This window comes from Macaca fascicularis, chromosome 3 (genome assembly GCF_037993035.2).
Source record: "Macaca fascicularis isolate 582-1 chromosome 3, T2T-MFA8v1.1".
In the NCBI taxonomy this organism is placed as follows: domain Eukaryota; kingdom Metazoa; phylum Chordata; class Mammalia; order Primates; family Cercopithecidae; genus Macaca; species Macaca fascicularis.
The window spans coordinates 53467677-53494076 of NC_088377.1; the positions used below are offsets into that span (position 1 = coordinate 53467677).

Consider the following 26400-nt stretch of genomic DNA (forward strand, 5'->3'; position numbering starts at 1 on the left):
GGACACGGGATCTTTCTTTTTTTCTTCTTTCCTTTTTTTTTTTTTTTTGAGACAGAGTTTCACTCTTGTCACCCAGGCTGGAGTGCAATGGCGTGATCTTGGCTCACTGCAACCTCCTCCTCCCAGGTTCAAGCAGTTCTCCTGTCTCAACCTCTTGAGTCGTTGGGATTACAGGTCCCCACCACCACACTTGGCTAATTTTTGTATTTTTAGTAGAGATGGGGTTTCGCCATGTTGGCCAGAAGGGTCTTGAACTCCTGACCTCTGGTGATCTGCCCGTCTCGGCCCCCCACAGTGCTGGGATTACAGGCGTGAGCCACCGCACCCAGCCAACACGGGATCTTTCACCCTTGAGTGCCTATGCATGGCTGGTCCTTCTGCCCTGGTGTCTTGTTTGTTTGTTTTCATTTTTATTTGAGACAGGTCTCTGTCTCCCAGGCTGGAGTGCAGTGACGTGATCTCCGCTAACTACAACCTCCACCTCCCAGGCTCAAGTGATTCTCCTGCCTCACCCCCCTGAGTAACTGGGACTACAGGTGCCCGCCACCACGCCCAGCTAATCTTTTTGTATTTTTAGTACAGATGGGGTTTCACCACGTTGACCGGAATGGTCTCGAACTCCGGGCTTCAGGTGATCTGCCTGCCTCTGCCTCCCAAAGTGCTGGGATTATAGGCATGAGTCACCATGTCAGGCCTTGAGAGCCCATTCAAGCATCCTTCTCTCCTGGGGGAGGTCTCCTCAGACTTTCCCAGACAGGGTGGGCACCCTGATTCATGCCCCTTGTCTCCTAAGGGTGTCCTGTTGTAGTTTGGTGACCAGATGACACCCCCTCTGGTTGGGAGCCCCTCAGGGGAGCAGCCCTGCCTCTTCTTTTTAGGTTATTTTGTGCCCAACACAGGGCCTGTGCTGGGAACACTGATAAGAAAATGTGGGATAGGCTGGCCACCGTGGCTCACATCTGTAATTCCTGAACTTTGAGAGAGCAAAGCAAGAGGATCACTTGAGGTCAGGAGTTCAAGATCAGCCTGGGCAACATAGCGAGACTCCATCTCTACAAAAACTTTAAAAAATTAGGCATGGTGGCACACATCTGTATTCCCAGCTACTCAGGAGGCTGAGGCAGGAGGATCACTTGAGCCTGGGAGTTGGAGGCTGCCATGAGCTATCTATGATCGCACTGCTGCCTTCCAGCCTGAGTGACACAGCAAGACTGTGTCTCAAAAAAAGAAAAATGGATGGATGGACAGATCAACAACTGAGGCTAGAAACCAGCTGCAGCCCGGCACAGTGGCTCACACCTGTAATCCCAGCACTTCGAGAGGCTAAGGCGGGTGGATCACCTGAGCCCAGGAGTTTGAGACCAGCCTGGGCAACATGGCGAAACCCCATCTCTACTAAAAATACAAAAATTAGCTGGGCATGGTGGCACGTGCCTGTGATCCGAGCTACTTGGGATGCTGAGGCAGGAGAATTCGCTTGAACCCGGAAGGCGGAGGTTGCAGTGAGCTGAGATCATGCCTCTGCACTCCAGCCTGGGCAACAGAGCGAGACTGTCTCAAAAGAAAAAAAAAAAAACAGCTGCGTGGGAGTGGTGGGCCCTGCGGAGAATGTAATGTTTTGGCAGGTCAGGGACACCTGGTGGGAGAAGCAGCAGGTCCAGTGGCCAAGCCGGTGCCAACTCTCATGCCCCCTTGTCTTCCTCTTGTAGATGAAGATGATGCCAACAGACTCGGGGAAAAGGTGATCCTGCGGGAGCAGGTGAAGGAACTCTTCAACGAGAAATACGGTCAGTGCTGTGGTCGGGGTCAGCACACCAAGCCCTCCTCCTGGGGGTGGGCGGGGGGCCTCCCTCTGCAGCCAGCCTCGCCTTCTGGAGCCCCCAGCTGGCCTGCCTGCTCCCTGGGGACATGGCTGCTCTGCCCATGACCCACATTTTGTGTATGTTGATTTTCTTTTTTTTTAAACAGGGTCTCACTCAGTTGCCCAGGCTGGAGTACAGTGGTGCGATCTCCGCTCACTACAGCCTCCACTTCTGGGCTTAGGTGATCCTCCTGCCTCAGCCTCTCAAGTAGCTGGGACTACAAGCATGCGCCAACACTCCCGGCTAATTTTTCTATTTTTAGTAGAGACAGGTTTCACCATGTTGCCCAGACTGGTCTTGATCTTCTGGGCTCAAGTGATCCTCCCGCCTCGGCCTCTCAAAGTGCTGGGATTACAGGTGTGAGCCACCATGCCCAGCCTGTGGGTCTTGATTTTTTTTTTTTTTTTTTGAGACTGAGTCTCGCTCTGTTGCCCAGGCTGGAGTGCAGTGGCACGATCTCCGCTCACTATAAGCTCTGCCTCCCAGGTACACCATTCTCCTGCCTCAGCCTCCCGAGTAGCTGGGACTACAGGCACCTGCCACCAGGCCCAGCTAATTTTTTCTGTGTTTTTTTAGTGGAGACGAGGTTTTACCGTGTTAGCCAGGATGGTCTCAATCTCCTGACCTCGTGATCCTCCTCGGCCTCCCAAAGTGCTAGGATTACAGGTGTGCGCCACTGCGCCCGGCCAGGGTCTTGATTTTTAAACTCTCTGTGTGTGATGGCTGCTGGGCTGGGGCAGACCAGACTCCAGCCCTTTCCCTAGAGGGCTTTGCCGTTGATAGGAAACATCTTTCCTCACCGTGACTTCATGTGCCCTCTAGGTGAGGCCCTGGGCCTGAACCGGCCGGTGCTGGTCCCTTATAAACTAATCCGGGACAGCCCAGACGCGGTGGAGGTCACGGGCCTGCCTGATGACATCCCCTTCCGGAACCCCAACACCTATGACATCCACCGGCTGGAGAAGATCCTGAAGGCCCGAGAGCACGTCCGCATGGTGATCATTAACCAGCTCCAGTGAGTGTCCGGCCTCTGGAACGGCGAACAGAGAGGGCGAGGCCATGGGGAGGGTGAAAGTCAAGGTCACGGTGGGCCAGCCGGGATCCAGACCCAGGTGTACTATAATAGTTCCTGCCTCTTTCTCCTGAAACGTACAACTTCAACACTCATGGACATTTACTTATTTTTAAAGATTTTTTTTTTTTTTTTTTTTTGAGACGGAGTCTCGCTCTGTTGCCCAGGCTGGAGTGCAGTGGCCGGATCTCGGCTCACTGCAAGCTCTGCCTCCCGGGTTTACGCCATTCTCCTGCCTCAGCCTCCCGAGTAGCTGGGACTACAGGCGCCCGCCACCTCGCCCGGCTAGTTTTTTGTATTTTTTTAGTAGAGACGGGGTTTCACCGTGTTAGCCAGGATGGTCTCGATCTCCTGACCTCGTGATCCGCCCGTCTCGGCCTCCCAAAGTGCTGGGATTACAGGCTTGAGCCACCGCGCCCGGCCAAGATTTTTTTTTTTTAAGATATTAAATTTGTTCTCTGGGGAAGAAACAAAAACAAAACATGTTTTCATTAAATTTGACTTTTTCTTACTACACAGTTCTGATTTTTAACATATTTAATTATAAATATGTTGATATTTAAATATGAAGGTTTAAATATAAATATGAATATTTATTATATTTTTAAAAATAATTATAATTCCACAGTCTCAGTGATTACTTTTTTTTTTTTTTTTTTTTTAAGACAGGGTCTTGCTCTGTCACCCAGGCTGGAGTGCAGTGGCACGATCTCAGCTCACTGCAACCTTCACCTCCTGGGTTCAACCGATTCTCATGCCTCAGCCTCCCAAGTAGCTGGGATTACAGGTGTGCACCACCACACCGGCTAATTTTTCTATTTTTTGGTAGAGATGGAGTTTCACCATGTTGGCCAGGCTGGTCTTGAACTCCTGACCTGAAGTGATCTGCCCACCTCAGCCTCCCAAAGTGCTGGGATTACAGGTGTATGGCACTGCACCCAGCCTCCAGTATTACTATTATACCATATATCCTTACAGTCTTATGGGTTTTGGTTTTTGTTTTGAGACAGGGTCTCACTCTGTTGCCCAGGCAGGAGTACAGAGGTATGATCATGGCCCACTGCAGCCTCAACAGGGTCTTGCTGTGTTGCCCAGGCTGGTCTTGAACTCCTAAGCTCAAGTGATCCTCCCACCTCGGCCTCCCAAAGTGCTGGGGTTACAGATGTGAGCCACCACACCCAAACTGTGCAGCCCAGTCTTTTCTTTTTTTTTAGTACAATAGATGATTTTATTATTTTCAGAACAGTACACAAAGCAACCTGGAAAATACAAAAAGATAGAAGAAAAGAAGATAGCTGTAACTCTTCTACTGAAAGTCAACACTGATGCATTTCTTTATATTTTTAATTATGATTTTATTAATATATTATTACTTTATTACTTTATTTATTTATTTATTTATTTTGAGACGGATTCTCACTCTGTCTCCCAGGCTGGAGTGCAGTGGTGCGATCTCGGCTTACTGCAAGCTCCGCCTCCCAGGTTCACGCCATTCTTCTGCCTCAGCCTCCCGAGTAGCTGGGACTACAGGCGCCCGCCACCTCACCCGGCTAATGTTTTTGTGTTTTTTTAGTAGAGACGGGGTTTCATCATGTTAGCCAGGATGGTCTTGATCTCTTGACCTCGTGATCTGCCCGCCTCGGCCTCCCAAAGTGCTGGGATTACAGGCGTGAGCCACCATGCCCGGCCATTACTTTCTTTTTGAGATGGAGTCTCGTTCTGCTGCACAGGCTGGAGTGCAATGGTGTGATCTCAGCTCATCGCAGCCTCCACCTTCCTCGAGCAATTCTCCTGTCTCAGCCTCCCGAGTAGCTGGGACTACAGGCACACACCACCACACCTGGCTAATTTTTTTTTTTTTTTTGTATTTTTAATAGAGATGGAGTTTCACCATATTGGTCAGGCTGGTCTCAAACTCCTGACCTCAGGTGATCCACCCGCCTCGCTGGGATTACAGGCGTGAGTCACCATGTCCACTTTTGTGTGTGTATGTGTGTGTGTGTGTGTGTGTGTGTGTGTTGCACAGGCTAGTCTCAAACTCCTGGGCTCAAGCCATCTTCCCATGTCAGCCTTTCAAAGTACTGGGGTTATGGGGATCAGCCACCACACCTAGCCTGTGGTGTATTTTTTTTTTTTTTTTTTTTTTTTTGAGATGGAGTTTTGCTCTTGTTGCCCAGGCTGGAGTGCAATGGCGTGATCTCACCTCACTGCAACCTCCACCTCCCAGATTCAAGCAATTCTCTGCCTCAGCCTCCCAAGTAGCTGGGATTACAGGCATGTGCCACCACCCCAGCCAATTTAGGATTTTTAATAGAGGTGGGGTTTCTCCACGTTGGTCAGGCTAGTCTCAAAATCCCGACCTCAGGTGATCTGCCCATCTCAGCTTCCCAAAGTGCTGGGATTACAAGCTTGAGCCATGGCGACCAGCCCGTCTTCAATGTTATATTACATGTTTTGCTTCTTTGTTTTTTTGAGATGATGTCTTGCTGTATTGCCGAGGCTGGAGTGCAGTGGCGCCATCTGGCTCACTGCACCTCTGCCTCCCGGATTCAAGCGATTATCGTGCCTCAGCCTCCCGAATAGCTGGGAACACAGGTGCCCACTACCACACCCAGCTAATTTTTGTATTTTTATAGAGACAGGGTTTCACCATGTTGGCCAGGGTGGTCTCGAACTCCTGACCTTAAGTGATCCACCTTCCTCGGCCTCCCAAAGTGCTGGGATTACAAACATGAGCCACTATGCCTGGCCTACATGTTTTTTAAATTAAGATAATATTTGCATGTGTCAAAAAAAACCAAATTATTCAAAATCAAAAAGTGGAGGTTTCCCTTTCTCCCACATATAGTTCACCCCCCAAAGTAACAACTAGAAAGTAACAACTAGAAAATGCAGTAATGTTACCCCCTGAAGTAACAACTAGAAAATGCAGGAAAACGGCCAGGTGTGGTGGCTCATGCCTGTAGTCCCAGCTATTCGGGAGGCTAAGGCAGGACAATTGCTTGAACTCGCGAGGTGGAGTTTGCAGTGAGCTGAGACCACGCCACAGCACACCAGCCTGGGCAACAGAGCAAGACTCCATCTCAAAAAATAATAATAATAATAATAATTAATTTTAAAAAAATTAGCCGGGCATAGTGGTGTGCACCTGCATTACCAGCTACTGGGAGGCTGAGGCAGGAGGATCGATTGAGCCCAGGAGTTCGAGACTGCAGTGAGCTAAGATGGCACCACTGAACTCCAGCCTGGGCAAAAGAGTGAGACTGTCTCAAAAATAATAATTAATAATAATGCTGTGATGACTATCCACTTGCATAAATCTGGGCACACATTTTTGATCACTTGGTCAGACAACGTCCTCGCTTTATAGATGAGGACAGCAGACCCAGAGGAATGATTTGCCAGCACAGGCCCATCATCCAGGGCCTATATGGGGGATGCTCTGTTGGGACGGTGTGCTCCCCATTTTTATGTGGGTCTTACCAGGCTCCCTCAGCAGCAGCAACACATCTCAGGGAGCAGGTGAGAAGGAGGGGAAACGGCCAGACTCAATGGCTCACGCCTGTAATCCCGGCACTTTGGGAGGCGGAGGCAGGTGGATCACCTGAGATCAGAAGTTCAAGACCAGCCTGGCCAACATGGTGAAGCCCCGTCTCTACTAAAAATATAAAACTTAGCTGGGCGTGATGGTGAGCGCCTTTAGTCCCAGCTACGCCAGAGGCTGAGGCAGGAGAATGGCGTGAACCCAGGAGGTGGAGGCTGCCATGAGCCGAAATCGCACCACTGCACTTTGGCCTGGGCGACCGAGCGAGACTCCATCTCAAAAAAAAAAAAAAAGGGAGGGGAAAACCTCATTTTCTAACTGCCACCTGATTTCTTTCTTTTTCAGACCCTTTGCAGAAATCTGCAATGATGCCAAGGTGCCAGGTGAGTCGGAGGTGAAGAAGCCGCCCTTCTGCCCCGCGGGGACTAGAGACTGTTCCTTTTGAAAAAAGGTAGAGCCGGGCGCAGTGGCTCACGCCTGTCATCCCAGCACTTTGGGAGGCCCAGGCGGGCAGATCACTTGAGGTCAGGAGTTCAAGACCAGCCTGAGCAACATGGTGAAACCCTGTCTCTACTAAAAATACAACAGTTAGCTGGGCGTGGTCATGGGCACCTGTAATGCCAGCTACTCAGGGGACTGAGGCAGGAGAATTGTGTGAACCCGGGAGGCAGAGGTTGCAGTGAACTGAGATTGCGCCCCTGCATTCCAGCCTGGGCGACAGAGCAAGACTCCATCTCAAAAAAAAAAAAACATAGAAACAGACAGAGACACGAGGAGTTGGAGGCTGCAGTGAGCTATGATTGCACCACTGCACTCCAGCCTGAGCAACGGAGCAAGACCCTGTCTCTAAAAAAAAAAAAATTTTAATAAAAAAATTTTTTTAAGGCAGAGATAGATGTGGTCCAGGTGGGCATGCAATAGATGGCTGACCATCTTGAGAAAAATATAACCCCTCTCCACCCCGGTGCCTCCCCAGGGAGCCTGAGGTCTCCATGAACAGGGCCAGGTATCCCCAAGAGGCGCCCGGAAACCTGCAGGTGCCCTGCAGAGGGGAGGCCCTGACATAGCACCAGTGAGTGCAGGAGGTCAGCTAGAAGGACAAGAGGCAGGCCGGGCCTCAGGGAGGATCATGGAGGCTTCCTGGGTAGCAGAGGGGTAGCATGTGACCGACAGGGGTGAGGCAGGCGGGCACTGCCCGAGACTGGCCGGACCCCCTCCGTTCTGCTGGCATCTGCAGGATATACAGATCCTTTCACCAGGCTCCTGGGGCCGCCTGGCATGATGGTTCTGATTAAGGTGGATGATGGGACTTGGGAGAAAGTACTCCCAGGTGACTATGATGTGCACCCGATTAACAAACACTGATTGGGCTGGGCGCAGAGGCTTACGCCTGTAATCCCAGCACTTTGGGAGGCCGAGGCAGGCAGATCACTTGAGATCAGGAGTTCGAGTCCAGACTGGCCAACATGGTGAAACCCCGTCTCAACTGAAAATAGAAAAATTAGGGCCGGGCACGGTGGCTCACATGTGTAATCCCAGTACTTTTGGAGGCCGAGGTGGGTGGATCACCTGAGGTCAGGAGTTCGAGACCAGCCTGGTCAACATGGCAAAACCCCGTCTCTACTAAAAATACAAAAATTAGCCAGGTGTGGTAGCACGTGCCTGTAATCCCAGCTACTAGCGGGGCTGACGCAGGAGGATCGCTTGAACCTGGGAGGCGGAGGTTGCAGTGAGCCAAGATTGTGCCTCTACGCTCCAGCCTGGGCAACAGAGCAAGACTCTGTCTCAAAAAAAAAAAAAAAAAAAGAAAAAGAAACATTAGCCTGGCATGGTGGTGCACACCTATAGTTCCAGCTGCCTGGGAGTCTGAGGTGGGAGGATCGCGTCAGCCCAGGAGGCAGAGGTTGCAGTGAGTTGAGGTCACACCACTGTACTCCAGGCTGGGTGACAGAGCAAGACTCTGTCTCAAAAAGAAAAAGAAACACTGATTGGCCAGGTGTGATGGCTCACGCCTCTAATCCCAGCAGTTTGGGAGGCCTAAGTGGGAGGATTGCTTGAGTCCAGGAGTTTGAGACCAACCTGGGCAACATAATGAGACCTTGTCTCTACAAAAAGTTTTTCTCTCCCATCCAAGTACTAACCAGGCCCGCCCTGCTTCACTTCTGAGATCAGGCAAGATTGGGTGCATTCAGGGTGGTATGGCCATAGACCAAAAATTTTTTCTAAAAATTAGCCAGGCATGGTAGTAGGCACTTGTAGTCCCAGCTACACAGGAGGCTGAGGCCAGAGGATCACTTGAGCCCAAGAGTTTAAGGCTGCAGTGAGCTATGATTATGCCACTGTACTTCTGCCTGGATGACAGAATGAGACCCCATCTCTTTTTTTTTTATTCCGAGACAGAGTCTTGCTCTGTCGCTCAGGCTGGAGTGCAGTGGCACGATCTTGGCTCACTGCAACCTCTGCCTCCCAGGTTCAAGCTATTCTCCTGCCTCAGCTTCCCAAGTAGCTGGGATTACAGGTGCCCACCACCACGCCCAACTATTTTTTATATTTTTAGTAGACACAGGGTTTCACCATGTTGGCCAGGCTGGTCTCGAACTCCTGACCTCATGATCCGCCCGCCTTGGCCCCCCAAAGTGCTGGGATTACAGACATGAGCCACTACGCCCAGCCTTTTTTTGTTTTTGTTTTTTCAAGACAGAGTCTTGCTCTGTCGCTTAGGCTGGAGTCAATCTTGCAATCTTGGCTCACTGCAACCTCCGCCTCCTGAGTTCAAGCGATTCTCATGCCTTAGCCTCCCGAGTAGCTGGGACTTCAAGCATGCAACACCACACCCAGCTAATTTTGTGTATTTTTATTTTATTTTTTTTTTTTTTGAGACGGAATCTCGCTCTGTTGCCCAGGCTGGAGTGCAGTGGCGAGATCTTGGCTCACTGCAAGCTCTGCCTCCTGGGTTCAGGCCATTCTCCTGCCTCAGCCTCCTGAGAGTAGCTGGGACTCCAGGCACCCACCATGACGCCCGGCTAATTTTTTTTGTATTTTTAGTAGAGTCGGGATTTCACCGTGTTAGCCAGGAAGGTCTCGATCTCCTGACCTTGTGATCCGCCCACCTCGGCCTCCCAAAGTGCTGGGATTACAGGTGTGAGCCACCACGCCCGGCCTGTGTATTTTTAGTAGAGGCGAGGTTTCAACATGTTGGCCAGGCTGGTCGCAAACTCCTGACCTCAAGTGATCCTCCCACCACAGCATCTCAAAGTGCTGAGATTACAGGCGCGAGCCACTGTGCCTGGCCGAGACCCCATCTCCTAAGAAATAAAAAAGAAGAAGAAAGAAAAAATCCTGATCTAATCTTACCCCGCCTCATTGTACAGCTGGGAAGCTGAGGCGCAGAGACGCCCAGGGACTTGTCCAGGCCACATAGTGAGTCAGACGCTGTGTAGACCCTGCTGTCAGGACCACCCATCTGAACCATAGACCACCGTGGGCCACAGGGCCCAGTATGACTGCTCAGCGGGGACAGTAGTAGGATTCAGCGAGGCCATGCAACAACCTGGCCTGAGACCCAAGGCCCTGATTCCTGTCAGGACCAGGTTCACCTGGAACTCCAGAGCCTGGGTGGCACAGCCCAGCTACAAGCCACCTCCTCCTATCAAGAGCTGATCACAAGCCTGGGCCATATAGTGAACCCCCCTCCATCTCTGCAAAAAAATTAAAAATTAGCCAGGAGTGGTGGTGCGTACCTGTTGTCCCAACTACTCAAGAGGATGAGGCAGGAGGAGTGCTTGAGGCCGGAAGGTGGAAGCTGGAGTGAGCTATGATTGTGCCACTGCGCTCCAGCCTGGGCAACAGAGTGAGACCCTGTTTCCCAAAAAAAAAAAAGAGCCAGTTACAAGGGTGAGGCATGGCGCTGAACACATGGATCTGGAGGCGATTTGGTTTGCTCTCAGGTCAAAGGCAGAGATGAGGCCGGGCGCGGTGGCTCACGCCTGTCATCCCAACACTTTGGGAAGCTCAAAGGTGGCTCACGCCTGTCATCCCAACACTTAGGGAGGCAGGTGAATCACCTGAGGTCAGGAGTTCGAGACCAGCCTGACCAACATGGTGAAACCCTGTCTCTACTAAAAAAAAAAAAAAAATTAGCCAGGGGTGGTGATGGGCACCTGTAATCCCAGCCACTCAGGAGGCTGAGGCAGGAGAATTGCTTGAACCCAGGAAGCGGCAGTTGCGGTGAGCCGAGATCGCGCTACTGTACTCCAGCCTGGGGAAGAGAGCCAGGCTCTGTCTCAAAAAAAAAAAAAAAAAAAAAGTAAGGCAGAGACACAGAAGGCCACATGAAGGTCTCAGGAGGATTTGGGACAGATGCCCAGAGGGTGGATACTGTCACCCACATCCACCACTCCCTCCAATGTGGCTATCTCTCATGGTGACTCAAGGATGGCCACAGCCCATGGACCAGTCTGAGACAGAGGGCGGGGCAGCCTCTGACTTCTCTTTCATGTGGAATCTCCCACAAAATTCCCTCTGACTCAGAGCCTGGGCTCCTCCTGCCTCCAAGGTCTTCTCTTTCCCAGGGTCTCTATGCCACATCACAGACCCCCAGTTTCTGACTTTTCTCCAGTTGAAGAGACATTTGCCCCATGGACCCAGCCTGCCCTTACTCTGTGTCATTAAGATCCTTCTGGTGGGCTGAGTACAGTGGCTCACACCTGTAATTCCAGCACTTTGGGAGGCTGAAGCAGGAGAATTCTTTGAGCCCAGGAATTCAAGACCAGACTGGGAAACAGAGAGAGACGCGTGTCTACAAAAAATTAGCCAGGCAGGGTGGTGTGCACCTGTAGTCCCAGCTACTCAGGAGGCTGAGGCAGGAGGATCGCTTGAGCTTGGGAGGTGGAGGTTGCAGTGAGCCAAGACCACACCACTGCACTCCAGCCTGGGCGACAGAGTGAGACCTTGTCTCAAAAAGACAATAAAAGCCCTTCTTCATTGGGCTGGGCAAGGTTTCCATGCAGTAACCCATCCAATGAGGACATGCCGCTCAGAGTTTTACATCTTCACCTCAAGTGAATTCAGCAACCGCAGAACACCTGCCGACCCCTGCTCCGCGCTGGGCCAGGTGCTGGGTTCTTGTATGCACGCGGTGCTTTCTGAGTCTCACCTCACACTGGTTTCCCCATTTGACTCAGAGAGGTTCATCGGTTTTCCCAAATTCACACAGTGATAATAGTAAGTGGCCACAGGGAAATTTGAACTTAGGACTTCTCATTCCAAACCAGAGTTTCTTTCCCTGGGGCACTGCCTGTCTACTTGGACCTGTGAACTCTCTGCTCGGGGCCACCATACATCAGTGATAACCACAGCAATATAATTCTTTTATATTTTAGTAGAGACAGAGTTTCACCATGTTGCCCAGGCTGGTCTCGAACTCCTGACCTCAATCAATCCACCCGCCTTGGTCTCCCAAAGTGCTAGGGGATTACCAGTGTGAGCCACTGCACCTGGCCCCAGGTCCTCTTTATACCGTCCCTGGACCACCTCTCCCGGGGCCCCACATCCCCTCCCAGCCTTAAAGAGCCCAGGAAAGAATGTGGCCTCTGGAGTCACGCAGACTTGGCCTTGGAGAAAATCCTTTAACAGCCCTGCCCCTTTGGGTGCTCATGAGTGAAATGTGAATAGGTTCTTGGAGGGTTGCTGGGAGGATCCCAAGAGACAATGTGCAAAGCATTTAGCACCGTGCCCAGCACCCAGAAAATACTCAGAAACTGAGAATGTGATTAATATTGTTGCCATGATCCAGGCACGGTGGCTCATGCCTGTGATCTCAGCATTTGGGGAGGCTGAGGCAGGAGGATTGCTTGAGGTTGAGAATTTGAGACCAGCCTGGGCAACATAATGATATAAGAATACAAAAAGTTAGCCGGGCATGGTGGTGCACACCTATAGTCCCAGCTACTCAGGAGCCTGAGGTGGGAGAATTGCTTGAGCCCAGGACTTGCAGGCTGCAGTGAGCTACGATTGCACCACTGCACTCCAGCCTGAACAACAGTGAGACCCTACAACACAAGATAGGCCAGGTTCCATGGCTCATGCCTATAATCCCAGCACTTTGGGAGGCCGAGGTGGATGGATCATTTGAGGTTAGGAGTTCAAGACCTGCCTGCCCAACATGGTGAAACCGCATCTCTACTAAAATACAAAAAAAAATAGCCAGGCGAGGTGGCAGACGCCTGTAATCCCAGCTACTTGGGAGGCTAAGGCACTAGAATCGCTTGAACCCAGGAGGCATAGGTTGCAGTGAGCCAAGATCGCGCCAGTGCACTCCAGACTGGGTGACACAGTGAGACTCCGTCTCAAAAAAAAAAAACAGAAAGAGAGAGGACCTAGGGCCTGAGGGATGAGCTTGCTGGGGAGGAGGAGGGACACCTGGGGATGAGGATACAGTGTTAGCAAAGGCAGGCAGGCCAGCAAGAGCAGGAGGCCGGGGAGAGTGGGCCCTCGGGCTTGCTTTGGGAAGGAGGCTGGACAGGTGGGCTCTGGACAGGTGGGCCCTGACCCCCAGGGGATCAGGAGCTTGAAATCCTGAAAGGGGGACTCGAAACCTTAAGACAGAACACTTTTTCAGGGAGCTCAGGAGGCTAAGACAGAAAAGCCTCAGCTTCCAGCGTCAACAGCATTTTCCCCTCCTTCCAGCCAAAGACAGCAGCATTCCCAAGCGCAAGAGAAAGCGGGTCTCGGAAGGAAATTCCGTCTCCTCTTCCTCCTCGTCTTCCTCTTCCTCGTCCTCTAACCCGGATTCAGTGGCATCGGCCAATCAGATCTCACTCGTGGTAAAGTTGCACAGATTTGGACTCCAGCCCTCGTCTCTGTGACCCTCCCCCCTCGGTCAGGCAGGGCCGTCTACTCTGGCATGTGGGCCCAGGGGATGGGGAGGCACTGGGCTTTGAGGGGGGACCTTCCGGCCGTGGGGGTTATAGATGCATCCACCCATCTCACCCAAGAAGTAGCCCATCTTTCTCACGGGGTACTCACAGGCACTCAGGTCGGAATTCACATCCCCGCTGGGCAGATGGGCCAGCCCAGGTCCAGGGAGGGACCTGCCCATGTCCTTCAGCCGCGCCAGAGCTGGAGATGTGAAAAGAAATGTCACTGGCCAGGCGCGGTGGCTCACACCTGTAATCCCAGCACTTTGGGAGGCCAAGGTGGGTGGATTGCCTGAGGTCAGGAGTTCGAGACCAGCCTGGCCAACATGGTGAAACCCCGTCTCTACTAAAAATACAAAAATTATCCCAGCATGGTGGTGCACGCCTGTAATCCCAGCTACGAGGGAGGCTGAGGCAGGAGAATCGCTTGAACCCAGAAAGTGGAGGTTGCAGTGAGCCGAGATCATGCCATGGCACGCCAGCCTGGGCAACAAGAGCAAAACTCCGTCTCAAAATAAATAAATAAATAAAATTTAAAAAAGAAAAAAGGCTGGGCACAGTGGCTCACACCTCTAATCCCAGCACTTTGAGGGTGGATCACCTGAGGTCAGGAGTATGAGACCAACCTAACCAACATGGAGAAACCCCTTCTCTGTCCGGGCGCAGTGGCTCACGCCTGTAATCCCAGCACTTTGGGAGGCCGAGGCGGGCATATCACGAGGTCAGGAGATGGAGACCATCCTGGATAACACAGTGAAACCCCATCTCTAATAAAAATACAAAAAAGTAGCCGGGTGTGGTGGCAGGGGCCTGTAGTCCCAGCTACCCGGGAGGCTGAGGCAGAAGAATGGCGTGAACCCGGGAGGCAGAGCTTGCAGTGAGCCAAGATCGTGCCACTGCACTCCAGCCTGGGCAACAGAGCGAGACTCTGTCTCAAAAAAAAAAAAAAAAAAAAGAAACCCCTTCTCTACTAAAAATACAAAATTAGCCAGGCGTAGTGGCGCATGCCTGTAATCCCAGCTACTTGGGAGGCTGAGGCAGGAGAATCGCTTCAACCTGGGAGGCGGAGTTTGCAGTGAGCCGAGGCTGCCCCATTGCACTCCAGCCTGGGCAACAACAGTGAAACTCTGTCTCAAAAAAATAAAAAGAATTTAAAAATTAGCCAGGCATGGTGGCATGTGCCTGTGGTCCCAGCTACTTGGGAGGCTGGGGCAGGAGGATCACTTGGGCCCAAGGGGATTGAGGCTGCAGTGAGCCAAGATCGTGCCATTGCACTCCAGCCTGGGCAAGAGAACGAGACTCCATCTCAAAACTAAATAAATAGGATGGGTGTGGTGGCTCATGCCTGTAATCCTAGCACTTTGGGAGGCCGAGGCGGGCAGATCACTTGAGGTTCAGGAGTCCAAGACCAGCCTGGCCAATATGGCAAAACCCCATCTCTACTAAAAATAAAAAAATTAGCCAGGCATGGTGGTGGGCGCCTATAATCCCAGCTACTTGGGAGGCTGAGGCAGGAGACTCGCTTGAACCCAGGGGGCCAAGGTTGCAGTGAGCCAAGATTGCGTTACTGCACTCCAGCCTGGGCAGAAGAGTGAAACTCCATCTCAAAAAAATATAAAATATAAATAAATAGCCTCTGAGAAAGCCCCTCCAAAAGCAGAGCTAAGCATTTTTGGTTCATTCCGCATCACCTGGAGTCCTAACCAAGTGCCTTTGTCACTCTCTCTAGCAATGGCCAATGTACATGGTGGACTATGCCGGCCTGAACGTGCAGCTCCCGGGACCTCTTAATTACTAGACCTCAGTACTGAATCAGGACCTCACTCAGAAAGACTAAAGGAAATGTAATTTATGTACAAAGTGTATATTCGGATATGTATCGATGCCTTTTAGTTTTTCCAATGATTTTTACACTATATTCCTGCCACCAAGGCCTTTTTAAATAAGTAAAAAAAAAGAAAAAAAAAGTGTTGCCTTTACTTTTACGGTCACTGTTTCATGTTCTCGTTTGGATCGCGGCCGCAGCTGTCACTGGGGATGGGATCGGGAAACGCAGCTCAGGTGGCCTGCCAAGGCCCTCCTTCCTCATCACAGCAGAGGTAGTGTCCAGAAAGCCCTCAGAGCTCTTTGTCCTCCTGGGAGCGTGTGACATCAAGAAGAAAAGCCACGGAAGGAAAATGCGCCATGGAGCCGGGCGTGGTGGCTCACGCCTGGAATCCCAGCACTTTGGGAGGTTGGTGGCTCACGCCTGGAATCCCAGCACTTTGGGAGGCTGAGGTGGGTGGATTGCTTGAGGTCAGGAATTCGACCTCGTTGGGCTGTAATACCGATGTTTTGGGAGGCCAAGGTGGGAGGATTGCTTGAGACCAGGAGTTTGAGACCAGGCTAGGCAACATAGTGGAACCATTTCTCTACAAAATTTTAAATGTGGCTCACACCTGTAATCCCAGCACTCTGGGAGGCTGAAGCGGGTGGATCACCTGAGGTCAGGAGTTTGAGACTAGCCTGTGCAACATAGGGAGACCCCGCCTGTACAAAAATACAAAAATGAGGCCGGGCACAGTGGCTCGCGCTTGTAATCCCAGCACTTTGTGAGGCCGAGGTGGGTGGATCACCTGGGGTCGGGAGTTCAAGACCATACTGGCCAACATGGTTAAACCCTGTCTCTACTAAAAATACAAAAATTAGCCAGGCGTGGTGGCAGGTGCCTATAATCCCAGCTACTCAGGAGGCTGAGGCAGGAGAATCGCTTGAACCCGGGAGGCGGAGGTTGCAGTGAGCTGAGACCACGCCATTGCACTGCAGCTGGGGCAACAAGAACGAAACTCCGTCTCCAAAAAAACAAAAAAAACCACACACACACAAAAATTAGCCAGGCATTGTGGTATGCACACCTGGAGTCCAGCTACTCAGGAGGCTGAGGCAGGAGAAGGATTGCTTGAGTACAGATGGTTGAGGTTGTAAGTTGTGATTACACCACTGTACTCCAGCCTGGGCGACAGAGCAAGACCCTGTCTTAAAAAAAAAAAAAAAAAAAAGCCGGGCGCGGTGGCTCAAGCCTGTAATCCCAGCACTTTGGGAGGCCGAGACGGGTGGATCACGAGGTCAGGAGATCGAAACCATCCTGGCTAACACGGTGAAACCCCGTCTCTACTAAAAAATACAAAAAACTAGCCGGGCAAGGTGGCGGGCGCCTGTAGTCCCAGCTACTCGGGAGGCTGAGGCAGGAGAATGGCGTGAACCCGGGAGGCGGAGCTTGCAGTGAGCTGAGATCTGGCCACTGCACTCCAGCCTGGGCGACAGAGCGAGACTCCGTCTCAAAAAAAAAAAAAAAAAAAAAAAAAAGAGTGTTAAATATGGTAAATGTCAGAGAGGGAGAGGCCCATCCCAGTGAAGCACTGTGGCTTCACCACAGTGAGGGAGAAGCATCTTCAAAAAGGGGTTTGGAGACCGGGCGCAGTTGCTCACGCCTGTAATCCCAGCACATTGGGAGGCCAAGGTGTGCGGATCGCCTGAAGTCAGGAGTTCGAGACCAGCCCAGCCAACATGATGAAACCCCATCTCTATTAAAAATACAAAAAAAGGCCGGGCGCGGTGGCTCAAGCCTGTAATCCCAGCACTTTGGGAGGCCGAGACGGGCGGATCACAAGGTCAGGAGATCGAGACCATCCTGGCTAACACGGCGAAACCCCGTCTCTACTAAAAACACAAAAAATTAGCCGGGCGAGGTGGTGGCGCCTGTGGTCCCAGCTACTCGGGAGGCTGAGGCAGGAGAATGGCGTAAACCCGGGAGGCGGAGCTTGCAGTGAGCTGAGATCCAGCCACTGCACTCCAGCCTGGGCGACAGAGCGAGACTCCGTCTCAAAAAAAAAAAATACAAAAAAAATTAGCCGGGCATGGTGGCGTGCGACTGTAATTCCCACTACTTGGAAGGCCGAGGCAGGAGAATTGCTTGGACCCAGGAAGCAGAGGTTGCAGTGAGCCGAGATTGCACCATTGCACTCCAGCCTGAGCAACAAGAATGAAACTCCATCTCAAAAAAAAAGGTGGGGGGCGGTGGGGTCAGGACAAGTTTTCTTTTTTCAGGCGCAAGGTCTTTCTGTGTCCCCAGGCTGGAATGCAGTGGCACGATCACATCTTCCTGCAGCCTCAAACTCCTGGGCTCAAGCAATCCTCCTGCCTCAGCCTCCAGAGTAGCTGGGGCTACAGGTGTGAGCCACCACGCCCAGCCAATTTTTTTATTTTTTTGTAGATATGGGGTCTTGCTATGTTGCCCATGCTGGTTTCAAACTCCTGGGCTCAAGCCATCCTCCTGCCCCAGCCTCCCAGAGTGCTGGGATTAGAGGCGTAAGCCACCATGCCCAGCCTGGGATGATTTTGGATAGAGCTCTGGAAAACTGACAGGTAGAGTGACGGGTCCTAGCTATGTCTCAGAAAGACCACTTGAGGGGCAGGTGGGAAGTTGAAGGAAGGGACAAGACTAAAGGCAGAAAGACAAGTCACAAGAGCATGGCAGCCATTCAAGACTTGGCACCCAGTCCCTGCTCATTGACTCAACACATATTTACTGAGCCCTGCCCTTCTGGCTGGAAGGCCAAGCAGCAGAGTGTCCTGATTGGGGAAGTGGCTGCCAGGGAGCACAAAACAGAGTAAGGCTCTTGTGGTGGCTCAGGCTTGTAATCCCAGTGCTTTGGGAGGCCAAGGTGGGAGGATCGCTTGAGGCCAGGAGTTCGAGACCAGCCTAGGCAACATAGTGGAACCCTTTCTCTAAAAATGTTTAATTAGCTGGGTATGGTGGTGTGTCCCTGTGGTCCCAGCTGCTCTGGAGGCTGAGGCAGGAGGACTGTTTGAGACCAGGAGTTTGACACTGCAGTGATCCGTGCTGCACCACTGCACCACTGCTCTTGAGCATGAGCCACAGAGCAAGACCCTGCCTCTGAGAAAACAAAGCAGGGGACCTCACCTAGTACAGAAAGTAGGAAGAGTCCTTGAAGCTGAGGCTTGAAGAGCAAGTGAGGCTTTGGGGGCACAAAGAGAGGAGGGCTGAGGCAGGTGGGTGTGTAAGAGGAGAGCCATGTGGGCAAAAACAGGGCTGGACAGGGACTGGGTGCATTCCAGGAATAAGAAGGTGTCACCAGAGTAGACACAGGGTGGCTGGAGGTGACATGTCGGGGCAGGCGCGGACTCGGTCAGGGTTCCCGAGGACGCTCAGCAGGTGTCTCCCACACATGGTACCGGGCTGAAGTGGTGGGCAGAGGCGGATATCCAGCCCGGGTTACGTCTGCCCAGCCATGCGCTCTGGGACAGAGCTTCATCCTTTTTCTCACCGACCCACATGGAAGGCCTCATAAGCCCGGCCAAGGCAATTTCCAGAGGGCACATGAGACCCACAACAGGAAGTACCTGGGGGAGAGCCAGGCCTAGGTCTGCATTTTGGAAGGGTGCCCCTGCCCGCTGAGAGACATTGGAGAAGGAAGGGAGGAATACATTGGAAGACCACCTGGGAGGCTCCAACAGAAGATAGCAGTGGAGGCCAGGCGCAGTGGCTCATGCCTGTGATCCCAGCACTTTGGGAGGCTGAGGTGAGTGGATCACCTGAGGTCAGGAGTTCGAGACCAGCCTGGCCAATATGGCGAAACCCTGTCTTTACTAAAAATACAAAAATTAGTCAGGCATGGTGATGGACAGCTGTAATCCGAACTACTCTGGAGGCTGAGGCAGGAGAATCTCTTGAACCCAAGAGGCAGAGGTGGGCAATGAGCTGAGATCGCACCACTGCACTCCAGCCTGGGCGACAAAGCAAGACTCTGTCTCAAAAAAAAAAAGAGAGAGATGGCAGTGGTTTGGACCAGACGGATAAAATAACTAGAGGGTCAGCCAATCAGATGGATGAGGGGTTCTGGAGAGTCAGGGATCAGGGTGACCCCAGGATCTGGCTCTAACCATCCACCCAGGGCCCAGAATGAGGCCTGTGGCTTGGAGGGGCTGAGTTCTGAGTCAGCTGAGGAAATGGCCAAAACTTTAGTCCAAGGCTTCTGTCAGCCCTCGGGGTCAGTCCCATCCATGCCCAGAGCTGGGAGGAAGGCCCCATCCCAGCCTTCCAGACCATGCTTCCTCCTGGAAAGACGCTAGACACCACGTGCCTGGCACAGCCACCCCTCTCTCCGCTGGTCCAAACCCCCCACCCAGTCAGCTGCCAGCCTCACCCTCCTCCCTCCCACCTCCTAGTGGCTCCCAGTGCCACCAGGCGCCTCCACTCCACCCTCAGCCCCTGCCCTGGGCCAGGCCCACTTTTTCCACTCCAGGATGGGGGCAGGGGTGACCTCCTAAACTGGCCACCACCTCCAAGCAGAAACTGCCTATGAAGTCAAGATGATCTGAAGAGTCCTTGCGGCTGTCACCTAGCCTTCAACCCTCACGCCCTGTAACCCATCCCCCACCCCCGATTCTGTGACTCTTGATTTAAAATCTGTTTTGCTTTCCTTGCACCAAGTGCAAGCATCTAGGCGCGGCGTTCCAGGCGCCTCGCAGGGCGTAAGGGTCCCCAGCCTTCTGTCCCACCGTTCCGTCCCCCCGGGCCCGGCCCACCTGGCGCCCCCTCCCGCCCACCACCGCCCGCCACCGCCCGCTGGCGCCTGTCGGTCGTCTAGACCCGCCGCCCCCGCTCCACCGCTCAGATCCGCGGCCAGAGGCGGAAGTGGCTCCTGCCTGGGCCGGGAGCGGCGGGACTGAGACTGTGCCCGCGGGCACTGCCATCCCATGCATGGAAAGGCACAGAGCCCGGGGTGGGGGGCGGGTAGGGCGAGTCCGGGGTTGGGGGCGGGTAGGGCGGGCCCGGGGAACCCGATCCTCCTTCATCCGCGCAGAGGCCCGCGAAGCTCCCAATCTGTTCTCTTTCAGGCTCACTGTGCAGATGGCGTGCAATTAAGTGGGTCGGTGCAGCAAACCCTCTTGTCCTCCTGCTTCCCTAAAAGCAGAGGATTGAGCCACTGCACTCCAGCCTGGGCAACACAGCGAGACTCTGTGTCTTAAAGAGAGGGCAGAAGTGGGGACCCCCTCCCACCCCCTTCCCTTGCTCCAAGTCAAAGCCTTTGAAGCAAGAGGTTGCCTCCTGTGAGTTTCCCCCAGTCCCTGGAGGCCTGGGCTTTGGGAGGCGTGTCCAGGCAGAGGACAGAGGTCTGGTGCAAAGGGTTGTGCTTCCCTTCGCCCACCCTGTGCCCGCCCAGCCCTTTATCCGATGGGAAAGCCTTACCGACTCTTCCTCACAGAAGCGCCCAGATGCTGTTTATGCAACCTCTCCAGAATCTCAGTGTACTGTACTTTTTAAAAAGTGATTTGATTCAAAGCACTCATTCTTTAATTAAACTTCATTTAGCTGCCATCTGTCTCGGTTTGAAATGGCTTCGTGTTTTGCAACTCTAAATGAGAATTGTTATTGGATTTGTAAACACATCCCCAAAAAAATCACAAAACACTTTCAAAAGTAATAAATGAAGGACGGTTAGGAGCTGCATCTTAAACGTTCTAATTGCCGGGGAATGTATTCTGGTGGGTACACAATCATTTTATATACAAATCTTTGTACAAAAATCTGGTATCAATGAAAAGATCAAGATTATAGAAAATGCTGGAATTATATCTGACTGAAAACAGTAATAAAGCAATAATTGGTGCAGGGACGGGCCACAAAATGAGAGGGGGCACCTGCTCCCCTTGGGCCACCCTCCTGCACCGCCCAGGTGCCTGGCTTGGTACACTCAGGGAAGGGTTGGTCCTGAGCTCTCCTGGCTGGGGCTTCCAACGGCTCTGCGGGATACCTCTTTTTAAGGAACCAAAGTGTTATTTATCTTCATTATTAATTATTACCTTTTTTTTTTAAGAGACAGAGTCTCAGCTGGTGAAGGTGGCTCACACCTGTAATCCCAGCACTTTGAGAGGCCGAGGCGGGCAGATCACGAGGTCAGGAGATCGAGGCCATCCTGGCTAACACGGTGAAACCCTGTCTCTACTAAAAAAAATACAAAAAGTTAGCTGGGCATGGTGGCGGGCGCCTGTAGTCCCAGCTACTCGGGTAACTGAGGCAGGAGAATGACATGAACCCGGGAGGCGGAGCTTGCAGTGAGCCAGGATCGCGCCACTGCACTCCAGCCTGGGCGACAGAGTGAGACTCTGTCTCAAAAAATAAAAATAAAAAAAAGAGACAGGGTTTCTTTGTGTGGCCCAGGCTGGAAAGCAGTGGCTCGATCACAGATCTCTGCACCCTGGAACTCCTGGGCTCAAGTGATTCACCCGCCTCAGTCTCCCAACTGGCTGGGACCACAGGCGCATGCCACCATGCCCAGCTAATTTTTCTTATTTATTGTAAAGACAGAATCTCGCTATGTTGCCCAGGCTGGTCTCAAACTCCTGGCCTCAAGGGATCCTCCCACTTCGGACTCCCAAAATGCTGGGATTACAGGTGTGAGCCATTGCGCTTGGCCCCTGCCCTGTAATTTTTAAATTTCATCTTCTTCCTAAAACTCATGGCTGGGCATGATGGTGGGCACCCGTAGTCCCAGCTACTAAGGAGGTCAAGGTGGAAGGCTCATCTAAGCCCAGGGATTCAAAGCTGCAGTGAGCTATAATTGTGCCACTGTACTCCAGCCTGGGCGACAGAGCAATACACCATCTCAAGTTCTTTTTTCTTTTTCTTTTTTCCTTTTTTTGAGGTGGAGTCTATTCAGTCACCCAGGCTGGAGTGCAGTATCGGGATCTTGGCTCACTGCAACCTCCGCCTTCCAGGTTCAAGTGATTCTCCTGCCTCAGCCCCCTAAGCAGCTGGGATAAGGGGCTTGCACCACCACGCCCGGCTAATTTTGTATTTTTAGTAGAGACGAGGTTTCACCATGTTGGTCAGGCTGGTCTTGAACTCCTGACCTCAAGTGATCCGCCCGTCTCAGCCATCCAAAGTGCTGGGATTACAGGCGTGAGCCACTGCACCCAGCCTATAATACCTTATTTTCTGTGTCATTTTCTGCTTGTCTGCTTGCTTTATGCTTTATGATGTCAGGGACTGTGTCCATTTCACCCACTGTTCTATCCTAGCGCCTATATCCAGGACATACAAGGTACTCACTAAATGTGAGTCAGTTGGATGAAAGAATATAAACTACACTGGTCTCCTGGAAAATAAGAGAGCCCTTAAATCTTTTTTTTTTTTTTTTTTTTTTAAGACAGGATCTCACTCTGTCACCTAGCTGGAGTGTAATGGCGCACTCCTAGCTCATTGCAGCCTCCAACTCCCAGACTCAAGTGATCCGTGATCCTCCTTCCTCAGCCTCCCAAAGCACTAGAATTACAGGCACATGCCACTGCGCCCAGCTGCCTTAACCCTTTTTTTTTTTTTCCCCGAGACGGAGTTTCACTCTTATTGCCCAGGCTGGAGTGCAATGGTGCAATCTTGGCTCACAGCAACCTCCACCTCCCGGGTTCAAGTGATTCTCCCGCCTCAGCCTCCCAAGTAGCTGGGATTACAGGTATGCGCCACCACGCTCGGCTAATTTTGTATTTTTCAGTAGAGACGGGGTTTCTCCATGTTGGTCAGGCTGGTCTCGAACTCCTGACCTCAGGTGATCTGCTGCTTCAGCCTCCCAAAGTGCTGTGCTGTGATTACAGGCATGAGCCACCACGCCCCGCCTGCCTTAACTCTTTAGATCCTCCTGCTCCAGTGATTCTGGTAACCTCCTTCACCCAACCTCACCCCCAGAATCCATCTGTAGGGGAACTATGACTGATGCCTCTACCATTAGAATTTGCTTTCTCTATTTCTGGTCATATGTTGGGACTCCATATATTGGGACTCCATAAAAGTCCTATATTTCTTTTTTTTTCTTTTTTTTTTTTTTTGAGATGGAGTCTTGCTCTATCACCCAGGCTGGAGTGCAGTGGCATGATCTCGGCTCACTGCAACCTCTGCCTCCCGGGTTCAAACAATTCTCCTGCCTTAGCCTCCCGAGTAGCTGGTATTACAGGCACCCGCCACCACGCCCGGCTAATTGTTGTATTTTTATTAGAGACGGGGTTTCACCATATGGGGCAGGCTAGTCTCAAACTCCTGACCTCAAGGGATCCGCCCTCCTCAGCCTCGCAAAGTGCTGGGATCACAGGCATGAACCACCACGCCTGGCCCATTAGGCAAGAACTTTTGTGTGCTCTGTTAATCCTCATAGCCCTGCAAAGTAAATATTATTTATTCATTTCACAAATGAAGAATCTGAGGTTCAGGAAGATGAAGAGCTGAGTCCAGGGTTACACAACTAGAAAAGATGAAGCACCAAGTTTGGCTTCAGAGGAGACCGCCAGACTGAGAGACTCAGGCCTCGGAGCACTGCCCCAGGCGAATCCCACAACTTGGGGCTGGGCAGAGCTTCTCTTCCGGTTTTCCCTAATGTGTTTGAAAGAGAGTAATAGAGGTACATTTGAAAAGAAAAACAGAAATGGGTCCCAACGAGTCAGGTTTGCTCAGATCAGACCTCCTTTGCACAGGAAAGGGAGGGACATCAAGAAAGATCCCAGCTGGAAAGACCAGAGAAATAAGCACACAGGCACATACTCACACACACACATTGCGCACACACACATACACACAGGCACACACACTTTTTAATTTTTTTTTTTTTTAGTAGAGATGGAGGGTGTCACTATGTTGCAAGTTGGTCTCAAACTCCTCAACTCAAGTGATCTCCCACCTCCGCCTCCCAAAATGCTGAGATTACAGGCATGAACCTCTGTGCTCAGCCTGCTTCAAAAAAAACAAAACAAACTGTTTTTGTGGTGGTTTGTTCATTTATTCTTTTTTTTTTTTTTTTTTTTAATTCTTTTTTTTGAGACGGAGTCTCGCTCTGTCACCCAGGCTGGAGTGTAGTGGCCGGATCTCGGCTCACAGCAAGCTCCGCCTCCCGGGTTCACGCCATTCTCCTGCCTTAGCCTCCCGAGTAGCTGGGACTACAGACGCCCGCCACCTCGCCCGGCTAGTTTTTTGTATTTTTTTTTTTTTTTAGTAGAGACGGGGTTTCACTGTGTTAGCCAGGATGGTCTCGATCTCCTGACCTCGTGATCCGCCCGTCTCGGCCTCCCAAAGTGCTGGGATTACAGGCTTGAGCCACCGCGCCTGGCCTGTTCATTTGTTCTTTGTTTTGAGATGGAGGTCTCGCCTCGTGGCCTAGGCTGGAGTGCAGTGGCACAAACTCCACTCACTGTAACCTCCGCCTCCTGGGTTCAAGCGATTCTCCTGTCTCAGCCTCCCGAGTAGCTGAAACTACAGGCCCCCACCACCCCACCCAGCTAATTTTTGTATTTTTAGCAGAGACAGGGTTTCATCATGTTAGCCAGGCTGGTCTCGAACTCCTGACCTCAAGTGATCTGCCTGCCTGGGCCTCCCAAAGTGTTGGGATTACAGGCGGGAGCCACTGCACCTGGCAAAAAAGAACTGTTAATTAGGGCTGGGTGCCGTGGCTCCCACCTGTAATCCCAGCACTTCAGGAGCCCAAGGTGGGAAGGAGGATTCTTTGAGGCCAGCAGTTCAAGAGCAGCCTCGGCAATGTAGCCAAATCCCATCTCTACAAAAAATAAATGGGCCAGGCATGTGTGCCTGTAATCCCAGCTACTCGGGAGGCTGAGGCAGGAGGATCACTTCAGCCTGGGAGGTCAAGGCCGCGGAGGCCACCGTGGGCCATGATTGCATCATTGCACTCCAGTCTGGGTGACAGAGCAAGACTTTGTCTCAAAAACACATACCAAAAAAAAAAAAAAAAGACTGTCAATTAGAGATGCTGCCACAATCCCAATAATAGCACAGTGCTTCACTCAGAGATATTAAGAAGTTGGCACTTGAAAAATAAAATGAAGCAGTGAGAAGACATTCTGCTCCCCAGCTCTGACCTGCCCGTTCCTGCTTAAGCGCAGCCGTGCGAGCCTCCACTGCCTCCAGGAGGAAACCCACAGGCGTGAGTCTGGCATCGGAGACCAGGCCCCAATAGCTCACTCCTTCCCTGTCCCCCAGGGAGCCTTGGGTTCCAGCCAAACCAGGCCACCTCCCCCACTCACCAGTCTCAGATCATTCTAGAGCCTCTCACACCTTCAGGCCTTTTGCCTGGCTGGTTCTTGCCTTTCCTTTGGCCACCATCCAGCTGAAATGTCTTCTGTCCCCTGCAGCCTCCCCCAGCGGCCCAGGCCCAGCAGGCGCTCTCAGAGCACATCACACAATGTGTCATTGTCCCTGCAGAAATGGTTTATTGAACACGCAGCTTGAAACACAAGCTCATGATACCGTCTAAATACCTCCCGAGCAAAAAGAATGTTCTTTTCTTTTCTGTTTTTATTCTTCCTTTTTGTGTGAGTGTGTGACAGGATCTCACTCAGTTGCCCAGGCTGGAGTGCAGTGGGGCCGTCATAGTTCATTGCAGCCTCAACCTCCTGGGCTCGAGCCATCCTCCTACCTCAGCCTTCTGAGTAGCTGGGACTACAGACACGCACCACTGTGCCCAGATAATTTTTTTTTTTTAATGGAGTTTTGCTCTTGTTGCCTGCTCTGGAGTCCAGTGGCGCAATCTCAGCTCACCGCAACCTCTGCCTCCCTGGTTCAAGCGATTCTCCTGCCTCAGCCTCCCGAGGAACTGGGATTACAGGCATGCACCACCACAGCCGGCTAATTTTCTGTATTTTTAGTAGAGACAGGGTTCTCCATGTTGGTCAGGTTGGTCTTGAACTCCCGACCTCAGGTGATCCTCCCACTTCAGCCTCCCAAAGTGCTGGGATTACAGGCTCAAGCCATGGCGCCCAGCCCGCCCAGCCTTTTTTTTTTTTTTTTTTTTTTTTTTTTTTTTTTTTTTTTTTTTTGAGACAGAGTCTCACTCTCACTCTGTCGCCCAGGCTGGAGTGCAGTGGCCCAATCTCAGCTTACTGTGACCTCCACCTCCCAGGTTCAAGCAATTCTCCTGCCTCAGCCTCCCAAGTAGCTGAGATTAC

General features: G+C 51.9%; 1 protein-coding gene and 1 long non-coding RNA gene across 23 annotated transcripts in view; both read left to right on the forward strand.

Annotated features, from left to right (window-relative positions):
- GTF2IRD1 (GTF2I repeat domain containing 1) overlaps window positions 1-15297 on the forward strand; it is a 138807-nt gene extending 123510 nt beyond the window's left edge. For 16 of the 22 annotated variants that reach the window (XM_074034776.1, XM_045389726.3, XM_045389727.3 and 13 more), the window contains 5 exons: window positions 1710-1787; window positions 2685-2877; window positions 6824-6861; window positions 13166-13302; window positions 15125-15297. In XM_074034776.1, coding sequence (XP_073890877.1) covers window positions 1710-1787; window positions 2685-2877; window positions 6824-6861; window positions 13166-13302; window positions 15125-15193 — 515 coding nt within the window. In that variant the 3' untranslated portion in view covers window positions 15194-15297. Of the gene's footprint in view, window positions 1-1625; window positions 1788-2684; window positions 2878-6823; window positions 6862-13165; window positions 13303-15124 lie in introns of all 22 variants that reach the window. The other 6 variants (XM_065541817.2, XM_065541818.2, XM_074034785.1 and 3 more) reach the window with 2 other exon arrangements.
- On the forward strand, window positions 13507-13943 carry LOC141409841 (uncharacterized). The gene is made up of 2 exons (XR_012432325.1): window positions 13507-13674; window positions 13766-13943. It is a non-coding gene; the product is annotated as an uncharacterized lncRNA (long non-coding RNA).
- Window positions 15298-26400: the final 11103 nt, after the last annotated feature.